At 41.5% G+C, this 20,467-nt stretch overlaps 1 protein-coding gene across 2 annotated transcripts in view; it reads left to right on the top strand.

Moving 5' to 3' along the window:
* The first annotated feature begins 889 nt into the window (after nucleotides 1–889).
* Nucleotides 890–20,467, top strand: part of GPSM2 (G protein signaling modulator 2) — a 26,650-nt gene continuing 7,072 nt past the window's right edge. For both annotated transcript variants that reach the window (XM_058030516.1, XM_058030515.1), the window contains exons 1-7: nucleotides 890–955; nucleotides 10,793–11,108; nucleotides 16,956–17,177; nucleotides 18,233–18,368; nucleotides 18,831–18,973; nucleotides 19,447–19,570; nucleotides 19,843–19,958. In XM_058030516.1, the coding sequence (XP_057886499.1) occupies nucleotides 11,047–11,108; nucleotides 16,956–17,177; nucleotides 18,233–18,368; nucleotides 18,831–18,973; nucleotides 19,447–19,570; nucleotides 19,843–19,958 (803 nt within the window). In that variant the 5' untranslated portion in view covers nucleotides 890–955; nucleotides 10,793–11,046. The remainder of the gene's footprint in view (nucleotides 956–10,792; nucleotides 11,109–16,955; nucleotides 17,178–18,232; nucleotides 18,369–18,830; nucleotides 18,974–19,446; nucleotides 19,571–19,842; nucleotides 19,959–20,467) is intronic.

Below are 20,467 nucleotides of genomic sequence, written 5' to 3'. Positions count from 1 at the left end.
ATCCAGTTTATGTAGAATATCAATGCCATTGCTTTGCCGGTTGTGGACAGAGCTTTTATTAGTGCATGGATCCAAATCTGAAATGTATGATTAATAGTTATTTTATACTCAAATACACATGACAATAATACCTAGTTATCTATATAATTAATATTTCATTACCTCCCTTCTGCAGCTTTTTTAGAACAATCGTACTGACATGAATGCTTCCCTATTTGCACTAGTGGAAGTCTGCTGGAGGAAATAAGACACAAATGACAAAAGCATCGGGAACAGCAGCTGCTGCCAGTGTAGCAGTCCCGCTGTAGTAGTCAAGACAAAAAAAACTTGGTGACAAAGCCACGAGTGGTACTAGAGTTCAATCGCAGGCTGGAAAAACCCAAACAAATCCCCCAACCCCTTTCCCTTGTCACTCTAAAGCGTTTCTTTAGCTTATGCTCTAGAGAAAGATCACAAACTTTTTTCCCAATTTACTTTTCGTCCCCGTGTATCAAACACAATGCAATTAATTAGCAGCTCAGCATCAGAAACTGCGTTGTTTCACCTTATCTGCAGTGGCTCGGGGCGGCAGAGGCGAGCTCGCAGCCTATCTTTCCTACGGGCCCCGGCGCTGCCGTTCCCGGCCGGCGGTGCCGTTCCCGGCCGGGGCACAGCGCTCCCCGCCGCGGGGCCGCTGCCGCCCGCTCCGCCCCGGCCCGTGCGCGCCGCCCGCCCATTGGTCCGTGCGGATGATGCGCCCGCGCCGGCCGTTGGCGGCCGCGTCCCTGGGGCCGGGCGCGCGCGGCGGCGATTGGCGGGTTCGAGGAGCGGCTGCGCGTGGGCGGGCGGGGCTCGCCGCCCCTCACGGCCCCGCTCGGCCCCGCCAGCCCGGCTCGCACCGCGCCGGCCCCTCGGAGCCCCGCCGGCCCCTCGCAGCCCAGCTGGCCTCCCGCAGCCCCGCCGGCCCGGCGCACAGGTGAGCGGTGCGGCGGGGAGCGCTGGGTGGCAGAACGGGGGCTCTGAAGGCGGCCCCGAGCGGGGCGGCGTGTTGGGGAATGGAGCGGCGGTGCGGCCCTGGGCGAGCCCGGTGCCGTGTGCCGGCGGCCGCCGAGCGCCCGTGGCCAACAAAGGCGGGAGGTGCCGGTGCCCGGCGCGGGCGGGCTGTGTGCCGCGATCGCCCCGGAGGTTCTGAAGGGGGCCGGTGCCAGCAGGGCTGTGCATCGGCCGCCTTCGGGCACTTGTGTTGTGCTAACGAGATGGATAAATAAAATGAAAGCATAAGGGCAGGAGCGAAACAGGTTGGTGAGAGAACCGGAACCAAAGAACCTGCGAGCATAACGCGAGGAGTGAGGTACACAGGGAGCAAGCTCTAAACTCGTGTTCGAGAGTTTGAGTTAGGCGTTGTGTTGTGGCATATCTAAACTCGGATTGTACCAAACCTGTATAGACTGCAGGTTTTGCTAGTGTAATTCCTGCCCTTCTGTTGCTTTTTCACTTTTTCAATGGAGGAGATAGTAAATCAGAAGCTGCTGTCTGTCCCCTTATTGACCTGATTGCCAAGACACAAATTTTACCCCACCCTGAAGCTGTGGCCTTTCTTCTGCTTTAGAAGCTGTTTCAGCCAAATGTTGTTCCTGTTAGGTTCTTGCCAGTGACTGCAGGGCTCATGTATCCTGGGTTGCCATGGAGAGCTGTGCAACCATCTCAGAATTTGGAAGAACGTGCTGAGTCTTGCATCTCAGAAGGATCAGTTAAGAGATTCTAGTCCCTGCTTAAATTTTGTCTGGAAACTTTGTGCCTCTTTTTAAGGTGATAATTCGATTAGACCTGAAAATGCTAGCAAAAAGACCTCGTAATACAGTCCTTCTAAATTAATTGCTTATATATATTTATAGTGTGTTAAAACTAATTTCTAGGCCTGTCCAAGCGTTCCTTCTTACTAGTTTAATTAATGGTTAGCAAGTCTTCTGGACTGTGCCTCCCTCTTCAGTAGGAAGGACTTTGTACTTCCAATTACTTCCTTATAAAGCTGGGACAAAACTTACCTGAAATCTAAGACAGCTTCACTGGACTAAAAGAAACCTGTGTGAGTGTTATCAGTTGCTTTATTTAATACACTGTTGTTTAAATGCTCTTGTAACTCTTTCAAGCATCTTAAACCTGCTCAGGGTTGTATATTGCTGCTACTCTTGCTGCAGAATTACTTCACCAAGTGATGGTTCAAAGGTCAGTCTAAGTTTTGAAAAGCTTTTTTCTAAGAAATGCTCCTTGTCCATAGTTTTAACTACTGAACATAAGGGGATTTTTTTTTTTGCATTTATAATTTTTTAATTTCTCCTCATCTACCACTTTTTAAGTTTAATGGGCAACATATTTCTACTTGTTGTCCTCCAGGTTTATTGCAGCCTTTGTGTGGTCAGTTTCGCTTCCCACAATTAGTCCTGCCCAGATCAGTAACTATAGTCCTGCTTTCAGTAGCTTTGAAGGTTAACGTCTTCATGAGCTTGGTTTTGTTTGAGGAGTGAGTGGTTATCTTACGACTTTCTGAGGGATCAGCCTGTTACTGTTATCACTGCTCCTGCAAATAAAAGCAGAGAGAGGTACCCGGTGCCAGAAAAAACCTTAAACTTTTCTTTAGCCATTTAGTAGCAAGTCAGCTATACAAGGGATAATATCCAGAAAGGAAAAGAAGGTATTATTTTGTGGAAGACCACAATATTAGGAATGCAAAATACAGGAAAAGCAGAAGTGGAAGGACTGGCAAGAGATGGTCTGAAACACATACTGTGTTGAACAGATGATTAATGTCAAATGGTTTCTTGGGACTCAAATTTGGCCGTGTTTGAGGAATATTTTACTTGTTCATATAATAAAACTTATTTGTGTTATAGGAAAGAAAGCTTTCATTCAGCTGGGTTACAGGCAATATAAACCACATGTGATTTATAAAGAAGGCTCTCTAAATCTATTATTTCTTCTTTATTTCTGTTTGCTATATTATTTTTCCTCCCGTTGCCACGTTAGTATACTCTTAGGAGTTTTGTTCCTTGCCTGCAGCACTTTGGAGCCTGGACTTTATCTAGCTGGTTTGTTAGAGAACAGGATGTGCTACTGTGACCAATTGTATCAGTGCAATAATGCCTGTACAGAGTGGATAAACTGGCAGGGGGGGCCAAGTGGGCTGCAGTCCAGTAGTCATCACACTGATGGAAGAAACTGCACTGAGCAGATTCTGAATAGATTTGCAGCTGCATCCCAAGTGTTGGAATGACTATGCAAAGCAATTTACAACTTGGCACCTCAAGAAGTACTGTTTTCCCTGATCTCCATAGGTGATGTGCTATAAATGCACTGTACCTGTCTGTGTGAAAAAGCAGTGCATTGCCTTCTCAGTGTTGTGTGTTCATCCTGCACCTCAGCTGTTGCAGGCTGTGCTGTAGGCTCATCAGAGAGGATGTTAATGGGGCTGAGGGGCACAGGGGATCACCACAGTGCTGCTGGCAGTGACTGCCACGGATCATTGCAGTTGTGCAGCAGAGCTTCTACGAGAGCTGCCTCTGCTCCCTGCCAGGTACAGCCGTGCTGGACTGGAGAGGATGGGCTGTGGCTGCTTTGGCTCTGAGTGAGCACCTCAGTGCCAGCTAGGGATTTTGAAACAGCAGCTGTATTGCTGCTGCTGTGTCTTACTGCCAGTGATTCTAAGGATTATTATTATTATTTAACTTACAGAATTATAAGGTACCTTCTTCCATTTCTTTGTAAGATGCTTATACAATATTTGTCTTCTTTCTTTTACATACCAGGGTCCCTTTTTAAGAGATTTCATAGGCTAAGAAGGAGCTAAGCTAGGTGGAACATGTTATTGGAGAGCTTTGTGATCAACTTGCTCTATCAGCTCAGTGCAAATAGCCAGCCTTTTGTGCTGAACCCTTCCTGTGTGGGGCTCTTTTATGCTGGATAACATGCTCCAGTTCCCAAACTGAAGGTAGCAGAGTGTCTGGTTGCCTGGGAGAGACCTTGTATATGTTCAATTGCATGATGAGATTGTCCCAAAGGAGCAGGGTTCAAATTTACCTTCAGAACTTGGTAACAAAACTGATTTATTGGGAATGATTTCAACTTCCACTGTGAATAAAAGGATTGCATACTGCTGTGTTGTGAACTCTTATTGCAGTCTGTTGTGGCACTTGTGCACTTAGAGTGCTTGAGTGCAAATCTCATCCCCAGTTGAGGGAGATGTTGGAAAGAAGGCAGTGCAATGTTTGTTTTCAGTCTGTGAATGACAATTTGTAAATAAACCTGGATCTGGAATAAGAAAATGAAAAGGATAAGGAATCCTATACCTTGATGTTTCAAATATATGGAAAAATTCTGACCTGTTTTGACTGTGATCTTATTCTGTATCGTTCTTGTATCTGAAATCTTAATCTTGCTGCTTGTGGAATTAGTTTTCAGTTGCCTGGTTAGTTTTATGATGGGTATATTAGTTATGTTTTGCTGGCACTTCATGTTCTCCTTTCTTATTTTATCATAGTGTGGGATTCCCCTAGTTCAGGATTTCAGTAGATGGCTCACATTAAGTATCTGCAGGAGTGTCTGTCTAATAAAATACTTGTGGTTACTTGTGTTAACTGCACTGGGTTCTTTAACCTGCACACTGACAGTAATTATGTACATTCAGTAGCAAGCTGATGGCCAGTTAAATACTGGTTCTCTTAGAAAAAGGAATAAGCAGGATATACAGAGTTTGAAAGGCTTGGCATGTTGCAGACCTTTAGCTTTATTTAAAGTCCCCAACCCTCCATTCAGGCAGGTGCTCAACAAACAGAGGAAAAATCCTCCTGCTCTCCAGAACAGGGGGAAAGTGCACACAGGAGATGCCAGAGGGCAGGTGGAAATGCTCCTGCATTGGACTCGTGTTTGCCTTTGGCAGAGCCGTGTGGGCCGGGCTCCTGCAGCTGTGCCACCAGGAGTTAACTGGGAAATGAAGGACACCAACCTTCTCTTACCCGCGGTTAGAGCCTACCACGAGCAGGGTCTGCTGGCTTTAGGCAACCAGTGAAATAAAGAAAACCCCAAACAAGAATTGGTACAGACAGAGTGATACATTCAATATCTCTATTGTTGCCATGTCTGTCATAATGCAGGGCCACATTAGCAATTAGGTAATGGATGTTGGACTCTGCTCTGGAGCTGTGTTCCTCCAGTTTCAAATCCACGATTTCATTTCCAGCTGTGGGTGTGTTGAGAGCCTCACTTCATTTGAGCAAAATTTATCTCAGAAATTCTTGATGCCTGTCATTGTTGTGGGGGGGTTGTTTGTCTTTTTAAAATTAATTTTAAATATGGAGATGAGTGTCTCATTGTTAGGATGGTTATAAAGTTTTTTTAAAAATACAAATAGAGCTAGTGTCTTTATATCCTGTAAGGTAGTTTTGGGGGTTTATGCACTATTTTCCTTACCTTGTTTCATACAGTTATTCATATTTTCAAGAAAACAATTTTGTGTACCTACTTGGGACTCTTTGGGACTGTTTTGGGGATACTTGTTCTCCTTTGTCACTCGGGAGGCTCTCTTCCTGTAGTCATAATTGTGACTAAATTGGAGTAAACTGATGATTAAATTAAAATAATTGGACAGAAACCCTTTTCTTGATTTGGGTTTATGTACAGTGCTAGAAAGAAATTAGGGAAAGGAGTGAAGAAAAGAATCAGGTTGCTCAGGAGTTTGTGACAGACAATGATAGTATTTGTGTAACTACCCATTTAGCAATTATTTTAATTTTTGAGGAGAGTTGCCATGAGTATCTGAACTTCTATTATTGGTATTTTTCTGGTCTTTTATAACCTCTTGTGCTTTGCTGACCATCTGGAAAGACTGCTGGTTACTGAAGTCATTGGGTGTTGGGCATTAAGTGGCTAAAAAGGGAGATGGAATAATTTCAGAGATAACGGAGTCAAGTTTCCCTCCCTCGCTCTAGTAATTCTTTTCTTTTGATTCACAAAAGGCAGTTAGCTCTGCACCTGTCAGTTCTGGTTACAAAATGCCTGTCTGGCCTTATGCTCTCAGTTACAATTTGGTGATTCTCTTTCTAGCAAGGAAATGATGGTTTTCTATATAAAAGATAACTCTGTGCACCTCATTTGGGCAAAGGAGAGGAACCCTCATATTCAATTTTCTATTGGAATAAGTGAAATTCCAGGCTTGTGGAGCAGTGGGTTGATAGGGTTACAAGTCAACATCACCTCTGGGCCAAAGCCAGTGCAAACCCACCCCTTCCAGCCATTTCAGGGCTGGCTGCAATATTCAGCAATGTGTCTAAGATTTGTGTGGGCCCATATTTATAAGTCAGCATGGTAAATATAAGTGGGGTGGAGGAGGAAGCATCTGAACCAAGAACATGAGATAGGGGTTTGATTTATTTGCAGTTTGACTGATGAGCCTGATGGCATGGGATGTTTAGGTGGGGTCTCTGCCATGCTCTGTAGTGATGCAGACTCTGCAGCCTGAGCTCTGTCACTCACACCTGGGAGGAGCAGCTCAGGAGCTGTGTATGAACTTCAGCTTTCCTCTTGTGTCCATTAGTGTGTGATGTGAGCTGCAAAGGGCCTTGCATGCTGCTAAGCCAGTCCTATAAGAGACTCCCTGTGGTTTATTCTGGGGTTTTGTGCTCAGCAGAGAAATCCATCAGGAGATAAAGGCAGTATTTCAGAGCAGGCATTGCTCCACATCATCATGGTCCTGAATAAAACCTCAAGTTCACCTCATCAGTGAGGGTGGTTTCTGTGTGCACTCAGCTAATCAGCTCTTGAGCAGCTGTCAGAAGTGGTGCAGAGAGGAGTTTAAAATTGAGCTGCCAAGAATAACCACAGTGGTCTTACTGCAGTTGTTTCTTGTGTTTGCAGGATCCATTCTCATGACTAGCCGCTTGTACTGTGCTCAAGCTTTGGGACAATTAGCTTTTGCCCAGCATGGCACACGTTTACTTAAAGGCTCATTGACAGGGGAATATATATTACTGCAGAAATGCTAATGATGATGCTGTTTACTATGTTAATAGTAAATACAATATTACACTTGATGGGAAATTTTAAGGCCTTTTGGTGGCTTATTTTAGGCTTATCCATTAATTCAGGTAAATTTTCAAAATATCCTTGAATGGCATTGAAGACTAAAATAGAGAATGCTTTACTTCTGAGTGTTCCATGTGCTATTTGTGTTTACATGTTCTTTTATATTTTGAAGGTCTGAAGCCAAGCTGATCTCTGTATTTCAGTAATTGGACTGTTGGTATATTTTTTTATTGTTGTGCAGTCTGGTTCTTCATTCACAGGGTATGCACAGCTCTGTTTTGTTTTTAGATGATCCAGTTCAAGCTTCTCTTCTTTTTTTCTTTTTTTTCCTCCTACCCATTCTGTAGCATCTTTCTGAAAGAAAATTCAAACTCAGTTCACCATTGGGAAATTTATCTTAATCTTGAAACAAGAAGTCTCTGTCACTAGTTTTTCTCAGGAAATGCAGTTGGTGCAGTAGAGCTGCCTTTGTCTGTACTTTCCTGTATTAGCTTTTGAGTCTCTCTGTCGGTGATGGCTTCGCTTGGCAGATGCTCCTTTCCCACAGATTTGTGAGGAGTAGCAGATGGGGAGAGAAGGCATCCCTTGATCATCTCCTTTAGGGAAAGGCAGAAGGGAGGGAGCTGTTTGATATTCCAGCAGCCCCCCAGGGACCACTCTGTCAGCTGCCCAGCCCTGTGACTGCACAGCAGACAAATCAAACTTCTCATCATCTGACAGGCTCCAAAAAAGAAGGTGTGGGTTGAGGAAAGGAGCAAATGAAGCTGCTTAAAATGTACCATTTTGAGGTGATGAAGGAGATTAAAACCATCTTCTCCAGCTGTATTGTGATCATTAGTTCTGTGTACTGCAAATAAATCACAGCATTGACTTTCTGAAAATTCTGATGAATTTTCACCTGTGCAGAAATATGGTTTTCTGTCAAAATGAAATGAAAAAAATCTATTGTAGACATTCAGTGTAACTAAGAATTGCAAACTGATTAAACTTATTGTCTACCATTGAGATAAAATTAATAGTATGTAATCAAATCATTGCTGAAGTGGAAAATGCCTTAAAAGAAAGTGACACACCTGGCTGGAAGCTGTGATAGCTAGAACTACTGGCTTGCACACAGGCTTTGGGGAAAGAAATAGCAACTTCTGTTTTATCACTGTCAGGAACTTGAAACATACTGATAGGAATTAAAAATAGGGGGCCTTGGTTTCTTCTGTAATTTTTTTTTGAGAGAGAGTGAGCCTTATTCCAGTCTTAGCATTTGTATCACTGATTCAGTGCAGGGATGTTAATGGAAGGTTGAGATGCACTTTCATCATGCAAACCCTATCTATATTCATATAGCTTCTATATAAATCTGTGATTTAACAGGAAAAAATGAAAAGTGACTTTCTGGATGCAATAAGCACACTTTTTTAGACAGAGCATTGAATTGAGGCAAATTGGCCTTTTATTGATTGTTTAATTGAATATCCTTTAGCTGTTTTTAGCCATGGTGAGTAATTATGGCTCACCATTTTCTCTAATAAAGAATTGATACAGTGCATGTTTTGTCTGTTGTAGGCAATGAGGGGCTGTACATTTGATTGCCAAACCTCTGCCTTGCTTCATTTGATTTGGGGTGGTGATGCTGATGTTTGTTTCTGTTTTGGTATCAAATAACTTTGCAATCAGTCACACCAGTTTAATTTCCCTCTTCTGAAGGAGACCCAGCCTTTTCTCTGTGGTCTTTTTGCTCCTACTTCAAAATAACAGAAACCCTTAGGACTTCCTGTATCAAGTAAAATTGTGCATGTAAAGGTTGTGTGTACAGCTTCGAGTGTTCAGTTCCATCTCGTGCCTTTTGCATTCCCCACTCTACTTAATGATTTAGTGATTTAAGTTTGGTTCTGATTGCACGCTGGCATGGCTGAAGGCGTAATTGACATCTAATGACTTACAGGTGGAGAAGGCAGTATGGAGAGCAGGCCCAGTCATTTGGGTTGATCTGTGATGATGATGATGATATGTTGGCCAATGTGGGTGTGTCTGTAGCACCCTCCCAAGACCAGGAATGTGCTGTATGGCCATTAAGGAGGGAAATAAACAGGAGCAGTGGTTCCAGCTCTTGGTGGCATCAGTCAGACGATGAGGACAGATGTGTAGCTCAAATACAGTGAAGCTATAAACACCTGATGTAAAATGTACTGCTAAAAATAACTGATACTTAAATAAACACAGATGTTCTGATGTACTTTTAAGTGTAACTGTTTTTTTTTAAATTAAAGTTGGCTTTTTATTTTTTTAAAAGCTTTTAAAATTATTCAGTTAATTACCATTACAGTAAAAATATACAAAAAAATTACTACAGTCATCATCTCGTGATGTGTGTGTACCAGAGTACACACTTTTTACTTTGTGGTGCGTTCCTCTGTGGAAGAGAACTTCCAGATCCCTTGGATTTGCTGAGCAGCAGGAGTGCTGGAGGGCTGCTATAGCCTGGGTGGCTTAGGGCCATCTGCCTGTATGAGTTACCTGGGCTGAGGCTGGACAGACTTCTGCAGAGTGAATAGCTGGGACACAGCCTGCCCAGTGTGTGGGCTGCAGGGCTATTGTAACCTCTGGGTGTCACGCTTCCTAATTGCAAAAATACACCCACACCCTCTTGTTGATGCCAAATAATTCCAGTGATGAGCATGGAAGGGCAAAATACTTGTTTAATTGGAAGAATGTGGGCAGTCTGTCTGAGGGCTGCTATCAAGGTAGAGTAGGATGGGAAGCATGAATCTTCACAGCTGGGACTTGATAAAGCTAATGAGAGGAAAAGGCATGGACTATATCGACAATTAAATATGCAAGTTTGCATATTCTTCTGATGACAGCTTTGAGCCTGAGCTCTGTTCCTGTCTTTTTGACACCTCTGCAGTCTCTTGATGAAATATGCATTTGTGAATTACACAACTCTATGTTTACTTGCAAAGGAAGGTAATATTAGTACTGAGGTGTAAATATGTCACCGTCTCTACTAAAAATATGTTTAAAAGTGGGTAAACTTTGATTACAGGGTTTCTTTTCTGTTAATTTTTCCCAGCCAGCCCAAACATGTCCAATATTTATATGCTGGCTTCTGCAATCCCTTTGAAGCAGAGTTTGGAGCTCACGTTGCAGTGCTGCAGAATTTTTGAATAGGGAGCCAGTGTTAACACCACTTGCCCTCCAAACTCATATACTTCCCCCCTTTTCTTTTGGGAGCAGAGAGAAGAAAAGCAAATACAGAGCTTAAACCTTTGCTGGCTGCTGTCCTTACAGTATTACAGGTGGGACAGTCTCCAGAGTGGATGATCTGCAGATGGGATTGTGCCCACCAGTTCTGACTGCTGTGGGCCCTCAGCTGATGGTCAGGGTTTCAGGGGCAGTGTTTACATGTAAAGCACTTTGTGATCTGTTCTGTTTTATGCCTTTCATTCTGTAGTTTTCATCCTTTAAGGTTTTTGCCTGGAACTTCATGAGACCAGAAAATACTAACAAGGGCAAATTCTTCAAAGTGTCCAAGAGAGTGTTGGTTTTTGTTAAACCCCTTTGGCTTTCTCACTTGCCTACAGGAATTGCCATGTCTGTGTGGAAGGCTTTGGCTCTGCCTTTAAGTTCTTGAATGACGTTTCCTGCTTCGTAGGAGCAGTGTTATGCTTTTACATCAGCTGCAAATGCTGATGAGTTATTAACCATGAGACTTCAAGCCAAGCATCTTGTGTTCCCTTTGCAGAATCAAGGCTGAATGGAGCTTAAAGGGCCACAGATGAAAGAAAGAACATGAACATTTCTGAAGGTGTGAGATGTGTCTGGCAATGACCTCCTTACCTCAGTTATAAAGAAGAGTTTTTCTACGGGAGCTTAGGATATCTTTACTCCAGCTTCGTAATATACTAACTGGAATGGTGCTCTGACAGCAATTCCCCATAATAAAGCACTTGCCCTGCTACAGAACAGCATTTCTTTCTCTACTGATAATGTAACTCCATGGCGGAAAAGAATGTTTTGATAAGCATGCCTGAGGATCGCTCCTTTCACGTGAGATACAGGTAAGACTCACTCTGGTCATTTTGCTGTAAATTAATAAGTGCTGTCAATAATAGAGAGCTGAACAAGTTGCAACAAATAGCTTGATATCTCTGCTAGTAGTGTTATTGAAATTTAAAATTAAACCCTTTTTTTTCTTGATTTTTGAACAATGAAAATTCACTTTTGCTATGTAGCAGATTATATTAGTATGATTAAATGATTGTATAGTATTGGAACTTGCATGGTAACAGAATAGTACATCATTGCCTGCATTTCTTTGTAGTTGGGGTAGAATGATATGAAGTGTGGTAATAAGTGCTCCCTCTTTTAGCTGTTGGGCTACCTATGCAAATTGCTGACTTTCGTCTGCTAAAGTTCTCTGTACTTGGCCCATTATTGCTTTTTTCTGAATGACAAAGTATTTTCCTTGCTTAAAATAAAGAGGTTTGATTGATAGATGGAAACTGCTGTGGTGCCTTGCACTCAGAAGTACTGTTCTTGCAAGTGAAGAGGATATGGGATTTCCCTTCTGAGAGCTTTTATAATTTTTCTTCTGAATCCCCTTTACAGACCTGGGACAATGTGTTAGCATTTCAGACTCGCTCTAATGGAGCTGAACTACAGGAGCATTGTGTAGTGCATGGTGTTTGGAAGGGTAAATCTTGCAGTTCATTCAGTAGGAAAGGACACTGGAAGACTGAAATGATTGTTTAAAAAGAAATAAAAAATGTGGTTCTTGTGTGCTCCCCCCACCCCTACCCTGATCATCCTTTCTTTGGAGGCCTTTTCCTCACTAGCTAACAGCAATAAGGCTTTTAACCTGTATTTGTAAGACAGCACATGTCTTATATGTGCTATGTCTTAAAATTAATCCTTTCAACCTTCTGACAATGTTAGATTGCTGTTAGGGTGGTCTCCTCTTCCATTTCATAGAAGAGAAGTCCTTAATTTCACTTCATACAAGTCCAGTGTCCTGGGTGGCAGTGCAGCCAGCTGGAGAAGCTGTCTCATGGTCAGTAAGGAGAAAAATTAGCAAATAAGCTGTAATTTGCTGTTTTCTCTCTTTATTTGGCTAAAATCTTTATCCTGTGGCTTTGACCCTCACTGTGTAAGCATGATAACTCTGTGCTGAGTGTTTCCTGAAGGGACCCACTGCCCAGCATTCCTCTACCACATTTCCCCACACTGGTGCTGGTGCTCTTGGTCCTCCCCAGACAATTGCAGTATAGCCTTGCTCACTCTTTAATAAAAGCAGGAGCTGTTCAGGGTGCTATTATAGAAGTAAATGGATGAAAAATAGGTCAGGGCCAATTGACTGGTATAAACTGACAAGCCAAAAAAAAACTTCAAAAAATTTGGCAAGCACAGTCAGGGCACAATGTCTTACTGCTTTATGCTGTATTTCAGTACAGGTTTGAATGAGACCAATTAAAAATATCAACAACAACAATATTCATGACCTTATTAAACTTCTGCAAGAACTATAATCTGATTCACATTTAAAAAACACGATGGCAAAATACTTTTAATTTAAAAAAATACTAAACTTTCCTAAGACTTTGAGAAATTAACAATTAATTCAGTATACTGACCTGGAACTTTATGGTGATATTGATAGCTATAATGTGGAAATATTTTATTTTGTTGGAGTTTAAAATTTAGTGCAGGAAATAAAAGGTCATAAATTACTGGGGAAGGAGTTACCAGTTTTTTTAAAAAATGACTTGCAGGTATTGTCCCAGGCTTGTTTGGCTGTGACTGCTCTGGCATTCCATTAGAACTGATTTTAAAGAAGTTGGAGCCCACTCCTAAGGAAAGGCTTTACTGTGGGTCTGTTTCTGACTGTGCAAGTGTTTCTTTCTCCCCTCAGTGGTTCATCAGTATCACTTTGGCAGTTATAAAAATGTTCATGCTGACGGAAGGAGGGTTTTTTTGTTTGGTTTTTTTTTTAGTGACTGAAAATAAAATGCTAATGTTACTTGATTTGTATGAGTAAATGGGTGAATATTTGTAGAACTTCCTTCTTTTGGTCTGCTAAATTCATACACCAAAACCTTGTAAGTGCTTTTATCCTGACTGGAGCAAGAGAAGACAGAATTGAGGGTGTGGTTTGTGTGTGAGCTGTTTGTTTCTCAGTTTGAAGAAGCAGCGCTGCAGTGGGGCTGTGCTGAGCTGTTTGCAGTGGTGGTGTGGAGGCTGCTGCTCAGGGGGAGAAGGCCAGAGTGAGGGCAGGAGTCAGGAGTGGTGTGTCAGCTTCATTACAGCCAGCTTCATTACAGGATGCTGTGGCACTGCTGGTGCTGTGCATCCAAACTAAAGACATGTCATGGGGATGTTTTGTCTCTAGGTGTGTTATTTGTACCAACATGTTTCATGGCAAATTGATGACAGCTGTGTATCCCCTCAAAAGCAAAAAGCCCTCTTAGTAGGAATTGTACTGAGTAAAACTAAATTGTGTTTAGAGATTGTAGTAATCAGGGAGTGTTACTACCTTCTTCCACTGACTTAATTCTTACCCCTTTTCTTGTTCTTATTGTGAGATGAGAACAGCTGAAGGGAGGGAGACAAAACCAAGGAGGCAATTTGCTTAGGGTTTATATTCATAGAAATAATAAAGGTTTAAAATAGAATGTGAAAAAGGTCAGAGAAGAAGGAGGTGGGGGTGGGAAGAAGAAAAATAAAAATACTGGGGAGCCAGGCAGGAGGAAAAGCTTTGAGGGCCAGATAAGGATGAGGTAATTTTACAAATGAGAAATTATTCAGGAGATGCCAGGCAGTTATAGACAGCATAGCAAAATGAAGCCCTGTGTGAGCATTTTCAAGTAATGTCTGAGAGAACCCTATGCTGTTCAGCAGTGCACAGATGAATGGGGCTTGTTCTCTTCTCCTCTCTGCAGATTCAATGTATCTCTTGTTGGGCCACTGGGTGTTGAGTAAATAATTCCATTCAGCCCAGGGAACAGAGAAAGTAATGTCATATTCTCCTTATAACTATTTAATGACTTCCTAAAACATTGATAAGCTGGCCCTGTCTAGTCTGCCAAAGTGCTGTTTAACCATTAGCAGTGACAGCTGGAGAACACCTACGTAAATCCTAAAGAAACCCACCAAACCAAAACAAAAAAAAGTGCTAATTTGCATAAGAGTCCTTTAAGTAGCAGAGAGGGGAAAAAAATAAATACAAACCAAAACCAAACCTCTTCTGAATCCAGTTTTGGTACTCAATGGAAAAGCCTCAGAAACTTTTAAAATAACAGTGATTTCATAGCTCTTATATAACCGGAATAAAATATTGAGTGCAGGCAACTGTGGAAATAAATATTTAATTTTCTCTGTTCTATTTTGGTGTAGCTTATTTAGATTTTGAAATGGTAGGTCAGAAGGAATGGATCCAGATGGAATTAAAGTTTTAATTTGCTGTACAGATTCTAGCAACCTGTTTACACAGCCTCTCAAGAGTTGTGTAATTTTTGCGTTCTTTTTTTACTCAAGCAATTATTAATTCTCATTTTCATTTACTTCCTGTAGTTCTGGTTGAATTTAAACACTGTAGTAACAGCTGATTTTCATCAGTCTGAGTATAAGCCATTTGCTTCTTAGTTGTGTTCTGTATGAAAGATCCCACATCTTTCATTTTTATAAGTTATACTAAACCTAGGGTTGTAAAGTCAAATGATTGTATTTCAGATTCCCTGATGAAACGGTAATGCTGTCTTGGCATTTGGCATTTTTAGGTGTAGTGTGAAATCAGATGAATGCAGTCTCTCAAGGGGGGCTGCCATACTGCAGCACTCTGATATTGCCCTTGTAGATTTTTACCTGCTTTTTCTTCACAGATTATGTGGCTGATGTCCCACAGTTAATTTTTTTTTTAAAAATAGAATAAATTCACTTACAGAAGCAGAGTCCAGTGTAACAATTTCATTGTTATGTCACACACACATTTTGCTGGAAGTTCTGCTCTTTTTAGCCATTCAAGCAAAAATCCAAGGAGTGTGGCTGTGTAGTGGTCCCAGTCTGCACTGAGAAGCAGCACATTTTCCAGCTGTCACTCTAATTGGACATGTCAGTTAACATGAGGTGCCCGGAGAGAACCTCTTTGGATAGGATTAAGATTACCCAATGAAGTGTTTTAAGTCTTAAACCTTCAGTTGCTGATGGTGTCATCATTTCTGCCTTGTGCTTAATTGTACTTAATCATTTCTGCCTTCTTCTGTCTTACATTCCACACATGCACAATGTCATGAGAGCCAGGTGGTGTGTTGTAGCTAACAGGAATGCTCTAACTTCTCTGAGGAGAGTTTGCAAACCTAACAATCCTGCGTGTGTTATGGATCTCCAGCCTGGAAAGTTGGGCTTGGCAAGAGCTTCATGCTGGAGTTATCTTTTGCTGTCAGCATCTTTAGCAGCTGCCAAACAGAGAGTGCTTTTTGTTGCAAAAGGTAACCATGTCAGTCATCTCGCTGTGCTTAAGCTGTGGCACCTCAAAGACCAGCAGGTATGGTAGTGTTTTGTGTTTTGTATTGTACATGTGATCCCAACTCTTCTAGCTCTTTGGAAGTCATTAGATTTTTCAAAACTATTTCCTTCCTGTTCAGATTTGAGTAAAAGTTTGTATAATCAGTTTTTTTTTCTAGTTTAAGAAAATAAAGAAATGTATTGTAGTTATGTTAAAAACTTCATCACTATGTCAAGTCAAAAGAGGTTTCGTCTGGTGTTTCCACTAAAATAAGTTCTGCAAAAGCCAGCATTTGATTGTCCACTCTTTGCAACATTAGCATGTATTTTTTCAACTATTACAGAATGTCTCTTACTGGGTTTTCATTTTGAAAAAAATATTTAAAAAGTAAAATGCTGACATTTTTGCAAGCTTTTTAAAATGCATGTATCCTGGAAAAGCTGGAGAACCATAGTGCTTCAAGATTGGGACCTGGAGCTGTTGTCTTTCTCATCTTCCTCTCCCCTGCCTCCCTCGCATCTCAGAACCAGAAAGTAGGAAATGTTTGGCTAAAATTGTTAACACTTACTGGTACGTTATGTTCTGTACTCCTGAGCTCACTGGGGCAAAGAGGCACGTAAATGCCACTGTAGTTTTCTATCAGCTTCTTTGTTCATGTTCAAAATGTATTATTCTACAAATTCATTCATGATTGCTGTATTTTGTACCTGTATAATTGCACAATTACTTGTTCATAAAATTAAAAACTATTCCAGTGGCTTCTGGAATAATGGTGTATCAGTGAAGTAACTTGAATTTACATACATTTTGTCATTAATTGAATCTAGATATTTTTTCTTACACTGAGAATTTTCACAGCAGTGGTAGTGTAAGAAACTAGGTGCCAAGGAGCATCAAATTACAGAGGCAACAACTTGCAGAAAATTAGTCAGTCTTTGATACAGAGAATATTCTAATTTGATTTTTTCCTGTGAATCATTTTGCAGGTTACTGTGGCATCACCCTAAAAATCTGAAGTGCTTCCATTTGTCAGAATCAGTAATTGTCAGTAATAGCTTGATTTCTAGGTAACTTTTCTGAAATTATCTAGATGGTGAAAACAGTTTTAGAACCCTTCAAGTGCTGCCTGTGGACAAAGCAGTGTCTGGTTTCCTCTCTGAGACTGAAAAAATAAGAAATTGTAGCTGTTTGTTCAAATGTTATTTTGCTCCTCACCATCGAAATTGTCATTTCCATTTCAGCCTTGGTTTCTGTAATACTCTAAAGCAAAGCTCATTGGTAGTGGTGTGTTTAGGATTCCCTCTCCTAAACAAATAGAGACCATCTGATAAAATAATGCCATGTCCAGAGCTCAGGTGCTGCACAGTGTGACACTTGGAGTGACTGCTGGCCTTTTGTCCCTGTGCAGGATGGAGGCTTCCTGCCTGGAGCTGGCTCTGGAGGGCGAGCGCCTGTGCAAGGCAGGAGATTGCCGGGCCGGGGTCTCTTTCTTTGAAGCCGCTGTGCAGGTTGGGACTGAAGATTTACGGACCCTGAGTGCTATTTACAGCCAGCTGGGCAATGCCTATTTCTACCTGCAGGAATATGCAAAGGCCTTGGAATATCATCACCACGATTTAACTCTTGCAAGGTAATTGTTCTCCACGCCATCCCATTCTGGGAGACACGAGCAGCTGCCTGCTCACTGTCCTGCCAAACCCTGCACTAATACTGGCTAATGAGTGAACGTGGTGTGGCACGGGGCTGGGGGCCTGGCAGGTCACTTGGGTGCCCTCTAACCTGGCAGCTAATACTTGGTCTAGCACCATAATCCCAGGACTGACTGAGGCCTCACCAGGTTTCTGGATAATTAAATGGCTGCTTTAAATCCACCCTCTCTTTACCCTTTCATGTTTCTAAAACTCAGTGCTTCTAGTTCTCCATATTGTTGAGCTGCTCTCTTGTTTACTAGACAGAACTCCCTAATGTTTATCTGTGTAAAACTCATAATGTCATACTGTGAAATCTAAACCCTATACCTTTCGTACACTGTTTATGGATCTGACTTTTACTGATTTGTATAGGTCCAGTGAAAGGCACAGGCATACTTAACCTCAAATTGGCATAAATCTATTCTTCCTCCTGCCTTACCTTGCTCCTGTGCTGTGATCCTGGGGCATTTGTTTTGTTGTGTTGTTGCCCAGGTATGACAGTGTGTGTGTTTCAGTGGCAGTCTCTTGCCTTAGTCTCATTTGAAATGTAGAAATGAAGCAGTGCCACGAGCTGCAGAGGAGACTGTAAGTCTTAAGCCTTACAGTTAAGTGTCTTGTTAAGTTAAAGGAGATTTTTACTTACAAGAAGATGGTCAAGTAAAACACAAATGCAGTTTAACCTCTCTTTCTAATGTTGGGACTGTCTTTCTAAATCATCTTTCAAGAATTTTCTCTCTGTTCTCTTCTTAAAAGATGTGAATTTAAGAAATAAATGTTGAGCAGATGATCAATACCTGCAGCTGGCTAAACAGCACTGACAGAAGATGTCTGTAACCACAGACTGAGCAACGTTTGAGTGCATTTCAGCTATAAAATGAACTGAACACATTTACATTTACATAGTTGTGGTCTCTTCACAAATTCATGTCATTCTCTCCCATACATTGGTTTAAATGATCCACTGTTTTCTGGTACTTAATTGCTGCTATTTTAGGACAATTGGAGATCAACTGGGAGAAGCTAAAGCCAGTGGGAACCTGGGCAACACCTTAAAGGTCCTTGGGAATTTTGAAGAAGCTATCGTTTGCTGTCAGAGACATCTGGATATTTCCAGAGAACTTAATGATAAGGTAAGAATTGTGCAGGAATTTGGATGGAAAGTGCTAACACACATTCCTGAACCCGGTGGTACTGGTAAGGAATGGGCACTTTTCAGAGGGAAATAGTGAATATTCAGATTTTTCCTCTAGGCAGCATGAATGTATTAGTTGGAATACAGTTGTTTGTACCTGGAAGACTACAGGTCCAAGTTAAATATTACCCTATTTTGTGGTGGTTTTGTTTGTTTTAAATTTAGTTTTTAATGGTAATTGACCTCAAGAATGTGTCTTGCTCTTCAAAAAGAAGTAGTATGCAAAACAATTGGATTGGGGGCTATGACTGGGTAGGTGATAATATGTTCAGAATGAGCAGAGTGGTTATTAACAAGTAGTTAAGGAACTTTTTTCCCATCTATGGATTGTACAAATAGTTGTTGTGACAGAAAACTTTGAAGCATGAAATTTTAATGCTTTCTTTTACTTCTGGTTCAGGTTGGAGAAGCAAGAGCACTGTATAATCTGGGAAACGTATATCACTCCAAAGGGAAAAATGTAGCTAATGCTGGGACCCATGATCCAGGGGAACTTCCAGAGGATGTGAAAAATGCTTTACAGAAAGCTGCAAAGTATTATGAGTAAGTAGGAGCTTTAAGTGTTGGGGGCTGGGAGGATGTGATCATGTAGTTCATGAGAATGTGGGAGATGTGCAGGGCCATGAGCTATGGAATGCTTCTCTGCAGAACTGAGGTACCTGTCAGTTTGGTGTTTTCAACAAGACATGCACTGGTTTTTATCCTGCCCTCACTTGTACTGCACCTGACAACCCTTAGTTAGAAACCAGGCTGAGACAACAGGACCTTGTTACACCTGTGTAACTAGAGGAGAGCACACTGGCTTGAGTTAGAATGCAGGGGAGTTTGGTAGCTCACTGAAAGTATTTCTTACTCAGATTCATGGTTATTTAAAGGCCATTAAAATAGGCCAAAGTAGAATATCTCTGCCTTTTCCTTTATATAAGAATTTTTAAAATTAGTATTTAAATGACTGTGAGAAAAAACCCAAATCATTTAAAAGTCACTATTCTCCTTCTCACTCTCCCTCAAAACAGGGAAAACCTGTCAATAGTAACAGAGCTGGGTGACAGAGCAGCACAAGGACGTGCCTTTGGAAATTTGGGAAACACACACTATCTTCTGGGCAACTTCAGGAGTGCAGTTTTAGCCCATGAACAGGTACAACGATGTGCTAGTAATGAATTCTGTTCTAGCAGAATATCAGGTTGCTCCTGACCTTTAGTGCATGTATTGTGTGCTGGATCTTGTTGCAAGCTTTTTAATGCAGGTTTTAAATCTTAATGGCATAAACTTCAAGTTTGGCTGTTCTTATATTATCATAGCATTGTTGTTGACCTAAAGAATGCAATTTTTTCTTGCATTTCGGCATGCAAGTGTATGTTACAAAGTATAAAATGGAGTAACTAATGCAGCTATTTCACATTTTTAAGCGTCTCCTCATTGCAAAAGAATTTGGTGATAGATCAGCGGAAAGAAGAGCATACAGCAACCTTGGAAATGCCTACATATTCCTGGGGGAATTTGAAACTGCTGCTGAATACTACAGGTGAGTGACTGCTGACAAACACAATTTATATCTCTTGTACAGTTTATTTCTGTCGTGCCTGATACTGTAGCTCACTGTGGAACAGCCACTGCTTCAACACATACTTTAAAAAATTTCCATTTGTTTAGCGAAGAAATTTTTCCTTTGTTGTTTAACTGTTCTGGTTCTCTTAATGCTTTTTATATTTTTTAACTCTTTTGCTACTTTAAAGAGTTTCTTTGCAGTGCTGTAGACAGACATCTTTCACTGCTAGGCATTTATTGCCATTATTCTAGAAGCAGGCATTACTGTCTGAGCTCTTAGTGAGTGCTGGAGTGATGTGAGCAGCTTTCCTACCCTGAGATGGGTGGCTGCCTCAGGTGTGCTCGCCAGCTGAGGGAGCTGGTGCTCAGCAACATCAATTTACATCTTTAGTCTGTATTTTCAAGCCAGACTTGTCTTCATCTCTGCACCACTAAGCTGTTACTGCTGTACCTGGGAAAGTAAAAGCTTGGCAAAGATACAGTATA

The sequence above is a fragment of the Melospiza georgiana genome, chromosome 9 (genome assembly GCF_028018845.1).
Source record: "Melospiza georgiana isolate bMelGeo1 chromosome 9, bMelGeo1.pri, whole genome shotgun sequence".
NCBI classification, from domain to species: domain Eukaryota; kingdom Metazoa; phylum Chordata; class Aves; order Passeriformes; family Passerellidae; genus Melospiza; species Melospiza georgiana.
Note: the sequence above shows the minus strand (reverse complement) of the source record. Positions and strands in the feature narration are given on the sequence as shown.